Genomic DNA, 8902 nt, shown 5'->3' on the forward strand with positions numbered 1-8902 from the left:
ACTCTCAACCACTGCGCCACCAGGGAAGCCCTCTCTCTCTCTTTTTTTTGAGCCGTGCCACACGGCTTGTGGGATCTGAGTTCTGCAGTCAGGGATCGAACCGGGGCCCCAGCAGTGAAAGCGCCGAGTCCTAACCACTGGACCACCAGGGAATTCCCTATGACCTTTCTTTGATGAATGGGCATTTGGGGCTCAGAGAAGGGAAGTGATTTGCCCAGAGTCACAGAGCTAGAAGTTGCAGAGCGAGAATAAGAATCCAGAACGCGCTGAGACCAGAGTGTGACCAACTATATCATACTTGCACTGAGTCAGACCTATCTCCCAGCTCTGATTTGCTGTGTGACCTTCAGCAAGTTACTCCCCTCCTCTGAGCCTCAGTTTCTGCTTCATCAGGTGAAAAGGTTGGATTTTCTTTTATCTTTAAGCTCCACTCCAGTCCTGAGAACCTTAGCATCTCTCTTTTCTCTATTTCACTTAGTACCTAAATCATAAGGGGTGGTGTCTGCACCCCACCAGTTTCCCAGTCTTCCATGGTGTTGCATGAGGGGTTAGCTGGGATCCAGGGTGCGGATTAGGCATGTATGAGGGGAAGGGAGGTTGCTTCCAGATCTTGAGAGCAGCCCCAGGTAAGCACTGAGTCTTCTGTGTCTCTTTATTGTTTATAAAATGGGAATTTGCCTTTGATTATATTGGTAAATGACACTCCCAATTCAATTTAACCTCAGACCCTCAAGACACTGCCTGTCATCTGTCATCCTTGCATATTGACTTTGAACAAAGAGATGTCACATAGAGTAAGATAAAGAGAAATGGAAACTCTAAGGCATAAAGTGAGAGGTTCTCCTCATTTAGTTCTAATGTCAAAATGGGGATCTTAATCCCTTCTTTCTAGGGAGAGATTAAGTGGGAGGCTGGCCCATAGTAGGTGCTCCATCAGGACTGATTTAAAACATTTAACCACCAGCAGGGCATGGGTACCACTCAATCAGAAGGAATGCTGAGCCCTAGAAGCCCATGCTATGCCCAGCTTTCTCTCTCCTGTCCTAGGATCATGGCGGGGGTTGTCTCGGGAGGGCTGGGGCAGCCATTGGTGGCTCTTTATCCTCCTGTCAGAATTACAAGGGCAGTAAGCACCGAGTATTAGTATTAGCCTTGCTCTCAATGAGTATGACCCCAAGAACCCACCTGTGACCATCAGAGGTTTCTGTTTCTCAAGGATTGTCCCTGACCCCCTTAAGAAGGGACTTAAGAAAAGAGGTCCCTGGTTAGACGTCCCTTGGTCCAGAGGGAGGAAGGGACTCTGACAGCTTCCGTTTGTACACAGTTCACCCTGGCCACAGAATGCTTTCAGCTGGGCTACGCGGCAGACGGTCACTGCAAGGGGCACCCTGACCTCTCACTGCCCCAGCCCCAGCGGCTGCACTGGGACCTTCCAGACAAGGTTAGGCCTGGTTTCTAGTCCTCTCTTCCAAGTCCCCAAATTCCTGGCTTTGACTTAACCTCATCCCCACTGCAATCTCAACTGAAAAATCAACCCGATCCCTAACCCAACACCAAACCCACACCCCATCCCCCCAAAAGCCCCAACCTCAAACCCCAACCCTATCTTCAGTCTAACCCCATCCCAACCACAACCCCAAATGCAAACCCACCCCATACTAACCCTCTTCCCACCACCCAACCCCACGCTCAACCCCAATCCCATCTCCATCCCCGATGTCAACTTAGTTCTATCCCCACTCAAACCCAGCTTCATCTCCACACCAAACTCATCTCCATCCCCACCTCCATCGCTATTCTTAAATTCAATTCCATCTCCAACCCTAACCCCATCCTCAACCCTAACCCCATCCCATCTCCAACCCTAACCCCATCCCATACCCAACCCTAACTCATATCCCATCCTATACCCAGTCCCAACCCCATCCCCAGCTCCAATTCAGTCCTCATTTTCAACCCCATTCCCCATCCTATCCCTATCCCCAACCCCAGTCCTATCCTGGCCTTCACTGCCAGCCCCATCTTTAGCCCTTCAGCTCCATTCCCTTCTTTGTCCCCTTTTCCATATTCCACCCCAACCTCACTCCATTCCCATCACTTCCAGCCCCATTCCCAGCTCTAACCTACCCCTATCTCTAACCCCTGGCCATTCCTCCCTCCTCCTTCTCTGGCAGATCCATCTATCCATCTCTCTAGCCCTGAGGGGAGCCAAGACCTTGTCTGGAAACATCGACTGCCACGTCTTCCCCTTTTCCCACTTCGGCAAGAGCTTCATCAAACGCTGCCACCTCTCTTCAGACAGCTTCATCCAGATGGCCTTGCAGCTGGCCTACTTTCGGGTCAGTTGGGTTCCTGACCCCCACCCCCTCTCAGGACCTCAGTTCACCTGGGCCCCCAAGACCCGCCGCATTGACCCCTTTAATGACTTCTTGGTTATTGGCATGGTGAGTCCGCCATCTTGATTTCTCTCTCCCAATCACATGTCCATGGGTAGGAGGAGCTGGAGGTCCAGACAGAGGTGGGTCAAGTCTGTGAAGACTTCCTGAGCCTAGCTGACAGGCTCCTCTCCTCCTTGTCCCCAGGACAGGGGTCAATTCTGCCTGACTTATGAGTCGACCATGACTCGCTTGTTCCTGGAAGGGCGGACAGAGACGGTGCGTTCTTGCACGAGGGAGGCCTGCAACTTTGTGAGAGCCATGGAGGACAAAGAGAAGACAGTGGGTGTGGGCCTCGTTTGAGGCTTCAGTCATTTCCACATACTCATTCGTACATTTACAAACTTTTAAGGAGCACCTTCTCAGGTCCAGGCTCCGTGATGGGACAGGGGAGGAACCAAGCCTGGTCTCTGACCTCAAGGAGCTCACTGATGGGGGGAGACAGAGGTAGTTCAGCACAGTGTGATACGTGCTTTAATGGAGGTCACACAGGGGGCACTGGGGGAGCGCCCAAGAGGGAGCCCTGGTTCCACAATGTAGGTCTCTTTATTTAACCTCTATGTGACCTTGTGCCTTTCATTTGTACCATTCTTCATGTTTCCTGTATAACCTCTCTGCTCAGAACCCCCCAGGCACCTCTGTTCCCTCTCCCCGCAACTTACAAAGTATTGTTCAATGGAAGGAGTTTGGGCCCTAGAGTCAGACAGCCCTGGGAATCCACCTGATTCTGCCTTGCTGTGTGACCCTGGAAAAATGACTTCCCCTCTCTGTGCCTGTTTCCCTTCTGCAAAATGGAGTTGATATCTCTGCGTTGCAGGGATGTTGCAAGCTGGGTTGAGGCCGGGGGTGTGACAGGCCTCAGCAGTAAGTCCACTTCCTGTCTTTCCATGACCTGTGACCTCCCCGGGGACCCCAGGACCCACAGTGCCTCGCCCTGTTCCGCTTGGCGGTAGACAAGCACCAAGCTCTGCTGAAGGCAGCGATGAGTGGACAGGGGGTCGACCGCCACCTCTTTGCTCTCTTCGTCGTCTCCCAATTCCTCCACCTGCAGTCTCCCTTCCTGGACCAGGTTGGGGTGCAGGGAAAGGGTTAAAGAGGGAAGTGGCAAACCACTGGAGAAGGGAGGCACTTCCGGGCAAGGAGGGTGATGTTGGAAAATGGAGGTATCAGCGGAGGAGAGAGTCAGGGAGACCCGGGAAAGAAAGGGAGAGAGCGGAGAGGGAAAAGGGGCCAGGAAAGAGGGGCGTGGTTATGGAAAGAAACGCGAGGGGCGTGGTCAGAGAGGAGAGGGGCGGGGTCAGGGGTTGAAAGGGAGAGGGGCGTAGTTGGGGGAGAGAGGGCGGGTTCTGGGAGAAGGAAAGAGGGGTGTGGTCAAAAGGGAGAAGAGCAGAGGGGTGACGTCAGGAAGCGGAGGGGCAGAACAGCACAGATTGAAGGGAAATAGGCAGCTCAGCCAAGGCGGCGCGGACTTGCCGGTCAGTTTGTCTTTATTGCACACGTGACCGACTTCTGTCCCTCAGGTTCACTCGGCGCAGTGGCAGCTGGCCACCAGCCAGATTCCTGTTCAGCAAATCCACCTGTTCGACGTCCACAGTTACCCCGACTATGTTTCCTCTGGTGGTGGATTCGGGCCTGTGAGTGGAACTGGGCCCTGAGGGAGGGAGGAGGGGGCTGGGCATCCGCACTCCTACCTAGGGGCGGGTGGGGAGGGGGGACCGGGGGCTATGTTGTTGCCCTCACTCTGTCCCTGTCAAGGCTGATGACCATGGTTATGGTGTTTCCTACATCTTCATGGGGGATGATGTGATCACCTTCCACATCTCCAGCAAAAAATCAAGCACAAGAACGGTGAGACTAACCCACCCCCGCCCCTTCCTCCCTCAGGACTCCCACTTCCCTGCTCTCCTAGGAGCGCAGACTCCCATCTCCCGACCATCCCATGATCCAGGAGCCCTAATACCCAAACCCCTCACCCCTCAGACCCAGGAACAGGGACCCCAGACCTCTTGTTTCTCAGCCCCTGGGACTTCCTCTCCCAGCTTCTCCTGGACGTGACACATCTCTCCTTCCAGGACTCCCACCGGCTGGGGCAGCACATCGAGGATGCATTGTTGGACGTGGCCGCCCTTTTCCAGGAGGGGCAGCGTCTTAAGCGCAGAGGGTTAGGGGAGGACGACTCGGGGCACAGCCGTGACTCTCTCCCCTGCCATACCAGGGGCTCCAGGGCACCCACGACAGCCACTAACTTTTGACACCTTCCAGAGGGGAGCTGGTCTCCCCAGGAACTAGGGGGAAGGTCTCTATGGCTGTGCTGGTGCAGGACAGAAGCACCCTGTTTGGGTTTGGGAATCCCACATCTGGACTAATAAAGATGTGTGCGCTGGGGATGTGGTGTCCGCCGTGCTCTCGAGCTGGGCAGGGATGGGAGAGGTGAGGGTCAGGGTAGAGGAGGAGAAAAGTTCCCATCCACCTCCAGGCCCCACCATGAATTCCCGGTTACAATCACCACATCAGATATAACCCCCAACACCTGCCCAATTTACTGCACCCCCAGCTCCAGTCACACCAAACCCAACTATTCAAGGCCGATCCCAGTCAAACAACCCCACGAGCTCTCATGAGCTCAGTTGCAACACCAACTGCCCACCCTAGACTTTTTTTTTTTTTTAATATTTTCTTGGCCAAGCTGCAGGGCGTGTGGGTGCTTACTTCCCCGACCTGGGATCGAACCTGCACCCCTTGCATTGGAAGTGCAGAGTCTTAACCACTAGACCACCAGGGAAGTCCCTGCCCACCCTAAACTTAAAGGTTGACATCTCCTAAATGAATCCCCCAGGATTCTTATTACTTCTAGAGGCTGCCCACATTCCTAGGTTATGACCCCATCTTCCATCTTCACCGCTAGCATTGCTGCATCCCTCTGTGGCTTTCTCCTCTAGTCATACCTCCTGTGACTGACTCCTGCCATCATCTTTCTTCTAAGGACCCTTGTGGTCCTTAGGACCCTTGTAGTTAGACTGAGCCCACCCAGATAATCCAGGATTAGCTCCTAATCTTAAAACCAACTGATTAGCAACCTTAATTCCATCTGCGACCTAATTCCCCTTTGCCATGTAGCATAACACATGCACAGGGTCCAGGGACTAGGAGGTGGGCATCTTTGGGGGAACCATTGTTCTGCGTACCACAGGGGCATAGATGAAACCAGACTGGCCATGAGTTGATAAGTAGTGAAACTAGGGGAAAGGTCATTGGGATGGGGATGGTTCATCATGTTATCTTACTTTTCTTTTGTCATTTTAAAAAACTGACGTATAGTTGATTTACAATGTTCATTACAGATTGTCCTACTTTTGTAGATGCCTAAAAATTCCATGACAAAGAGTTAAATGAGGGGGCTTCCTGGCGGTCCAGTGGTTAAGACGCCACACTTCCACTTCAGGGAGCACGGGTTCAATCCCTGGTTGGGGAACTAAGATGCAACATGCTGTGCTGGGTGGGGGTGGGGGGCCAAAAAATTAAATTCAAGGTTATTGAGCTTTAAAAAAAAAAAGGATTACATGAGTGAAAATACTGCTCAGCTTTTTCTCTCCTTTGCTGATTATAAAGAACACCTCCCCACTCCAGCCTGTCCAATATGGTCATAAGCGGGGGCAGTCATGAGCGGGCCGGGGTGGTGGTGAATGTCACGGGGGTCTGACCCACCTGCTTATGCAGCTTATTTGTGTCTTCTGGTCCTGCTAATGCCTGATCTAGGATCCACCTCCCGATGGATCACTGTTGTATCCTCCTACCCTGAAATACTTGGGGGTTCCAACAGAATAAACTCACGATGGGCCATGTTGGCTGCATGTCATGTGATATCCTGTGTTCTGATCCTACATCTCTGTCGGCTCAGTAGCACACCAGGAGTTCCTCTGGAACATGGTGCATGGCCTTGCTTCACAACCCTGGGGTCGACACTGTGCTTTCTCTGTCGGGGGAATCCTTGGCAGAAACTGTGTGTGACATCTTTGCCAATCTAGAGATATGTCTGGGTCCCATGACCCAATCGGCAGGGCTGCTTGCATTGCACCTTGTACCTACTGCAGGTCTTTTCCTGGCCTGGGAGTCACTCAAAGCTAGAAGTCTTCCGTGTCACCCAAAAAATGGATCAGAGCAGTATTTCCCAGTGTAGATTATGCTTCCTCCAGAACCTGAAGATGCCTGAGCCCGTAGGATGGAGAGCGTGGGCTTCTTTCTTAGTGGTAAGATGCAGTATTTGTCCTTCCCTTTCCAGTAGGTACTGCCCACTCCTCAGATGCCTGGGCTCCTAAAACCTTCACTGATGTGATAGGTCCCTGAAACTTTGTAAAGTTTATTTCCCATCCCCTGGACAGCATGTGTCGTATCAATACCTCCAATGCACTTCCTGCTTCTTGTTTATCCAGTCTGATTAACGTGATATTATTGATAGGGTGAACTAATGTGGTGTTTTGAGGAACGTTTAAGCCAGTACTGTGCGCCACACATGTAATTAAAATTTGTTAACATCTCGTAAACTTGGCTTGGAGGACAATAACGTCAAGATGTCCATACTATCCAAAGCGATCTACAGATTTGATGCAATTCCTATCAAAATCCAGTGATTTTTTCTTTATCACAATAGAAAAATCCAACCTAAAATTCATATGGAATCTCAAGGGACACTGAATAGCAAAAACAATCTTGAAAAAGAGGAACAAAGTTTGAGATCTCACACTTCCAGATTTCAAAAGTTATTATAAATCTACAGTAATCAAAACAGTGTGGTACTGGCATAAAGGCAGACACATGGAACAATGGAATAGAATAGAGAGCCCAGAAATAAACCCTGGTATGAAAGGTTGCCATGGCCATTCAGTGGGGGAAAGGACAGTCTTTTCAACAAATGGTATTAGGAAAACTGGATATCCATGTGCAAAAGAACAAAGTTGGAGCCTTATCTGATACCGTATACAAAAATGGACTCAAAATTAAAGACCTAAATGTAAGACCTAAAACTATAAAACTTTTTTTTTTTTTTCTGCAAAAAGCTTTATTGTTTCCATTTGGTCCATGGCTGGGGAGAGGGCTCCAGTGTGGTTAACAAGCTGCCTACTGGCTTCAGAGAGGGGCTTCAGGCAGAAGCCCTGACACCAGAGGGGCTCCTCAAAGGCTGCTGGGATCTGCAGGCTCCTAGTCGTGCTTGAGGGTGAGCCTTTCGAAGAAATGCTCGCCCAGCCCAGCCTGGGGACCAGCCAGCTTGCGGAGGTCGATCATGTGATCGCCCATCTTCTGGATGAATTTCACCTGCTCATCTAGGAAGTGGCTCTCCAGGAATTCGCAGAGGTGGGGGTCTGCATGGGTAGAACCCAGGACATGCAGATCCACAAGGGCCTGGTTCAGGTTCTTCTCCGTGAACACAGCGGCTTCCACAGCGTCCTGGGTTTTACCCTACCACCAGGTCCTGTGTTTGACCCTACTCAGCTTGGGACAGCTTCTGCACGTCCTGGAAGAGGGCGCGGCCGCCATGCTGGTCTCGCATTTTCGAGAGACGCTCGGCGCCCTCGAGCTTCTCCTCGGCCAATTCGCAGAAAAAGTGGCCCACGCCCTCCAGAGTCAAATCCTCCCGGTGGAAAGAGAAGCCCTGCGGGAAGAGATGGCGGGAACAATGGTTAGCAGGAGGCGGGGCCAGGCATGCGGACTCCGCCTCTGACTATCCGACAGGACAAAGAAGGCCAGCGCGTGCGCAGAGGGCCGGAGGTGCGCAGCTGAGGGGAAGTTGGGCTGGGGGCGTCCTGGGGACGCTCACCAGAGAGAGGTAGGTGTAGGAGGCCCGCAGATGCATGTTGACCAGGCGGTTGACGGCGGCCTCCACCTCGGTGGAATAATTCTGACAAATCTGGGAGCTCATGGTTGAGGAGTTAAGCCCAAAAAATGGTGTTGGCTGGTCCCATTGAGCGAGGATAGCTGAGTGGCTGATTCGAAGATTGCGACTGGAAAAAAGGTTGGAGGCTGGTGGGAGGCTGGAGCAAAGGGGCGTGCCTGGGTCTGTTGAATTTAAACACTGTTGAAGCAAGAGACAGATCGGGGCGGGGGGAGCGGGGCCGCAGAGCGCACTCTATTAAACTCTTGAAAGAAAACAGGAGGCAGGGACTTTCCTGGTGGCGCAGTGGTTAAGAATCCATCTGCCAGTGCAGGGTACAGGGGTTTGATCCCTGGTCCGGGAAGATCCCACATGCTGTCGAGCAACTAAGCCCGTGCGCCACAACTACTGAAGCCCGCGCGCCTAGAGCCTGTGCTCTGCAACAGAGAAGCCATCGCAAGGAGAAGTCCGCACACCGTAACGAAGAGTAGCGCCCGCTCGCCACAACTACAGAAAGTCCGCGCACAGCAACGAAGACCCAACGCAGCCTAATTAAAAAAAAAAAATTGAAATTGTAAATTTTATATTATGCGTATTTTGG

The 8902-nt window shown here is 52.0% G+C and overlaps 2 protein-coding genes across 2 annotated transcripts in view; one reads left to right on the forward strand and one right to left on the reverse strand.

The window, feature by feature from the left end:
* The window catches only part of CPT1C (carnitine palmitoyltransferase 1C), a 20088-nt gene extending 15401 nt beyond the window's left edge, over nt 1-4687 (forward strand). The window contains exons 13-19 of the mRNA XM_007463381.1: nt 1325-1441; nt 2175-2339; nt 2583-2717; nt 3352-3504; nt 3956-4069; nt 4191-4283; nt 4508-4687. Of these exons, the coding sequence (XP_007463443.1) occupies nt 1325-1441; nt 2175-2339; nt 2583-2717; nt 3352-3504; nt 3956-4069; nt 4191-4283; nt 4508-4687 (957 nt within the window). The remainder of the gene's footprint in view (nt 1-1324; nt 1442-2174; nt 2340-2582; nt 2718-3351; nt 3505-3955; nt 4070-4190; nt 4284-4507) is intronic.
* A 2944-nt stretch (nt 4688-7631) lies between these two features.
* On the reverse strand, nt 7632-8349 carry LOC103073429 (ferritin light chain-like). The gene is made up of 3 exons (XM_007463382.1): nt 8248-8349; nt 7924-8082; nt 7632-7889 (listed from the first exon to the last, which is right to left on the reverse strand). The coding sequence occupies exons 1-3, from the start codon at nt 8347-8349 to the stop codon at nt 7632-7634; spliced, it is 519 nt and encodes a 172-aa protein (XP_007463444.1).
* Between the last annotated feature and the right edge of the window lie 553 nt (nt 8350-8902).

Source organism: Lipotes vexillifer, unplaced genomic scaffold (assembly GCF_000442215.2).
Source record: "Lipotes vexillifer unplaced genomic scaffold, Lipotes_vexillifer_v1.1 scaffold802, whole genome shotgun sequence".
NCBI lineage: Eukaryota > Metazoa > Chordata > Mammalia > Artiodactyla > Lipotidae > Lipotes > Lipotes vexillifer.

What these genes read in the sequence shown, in the direction of transcription:
- LOC103073429 (XM_007463382.1), bottom strand. Translation starts at nt 8,349, where the DNA reads ATGAGCTCCCAGATTTGTCAGAATTATTCCACCGAGGTGGAGGCCGCC. An exon ending in CCTACACCTACCTCTCTCTG is followed by an intron (nt 8,083 to 8,247) that starts GTGAGCGTCCCC and finishes CTCTTCCCGCAG; the next exon opens with GGCTTCTCTTTCCACCGGGA. An exon ending in ACGTGCAGAAGCTGTCCCAA is followed by an intron (nt 7,890 to 7,923) that starts GCTGAGTAGGGT and finishes ACCTGGTGGTAG; the next exon opens with GGTAAAACCCAGGACGCTGT.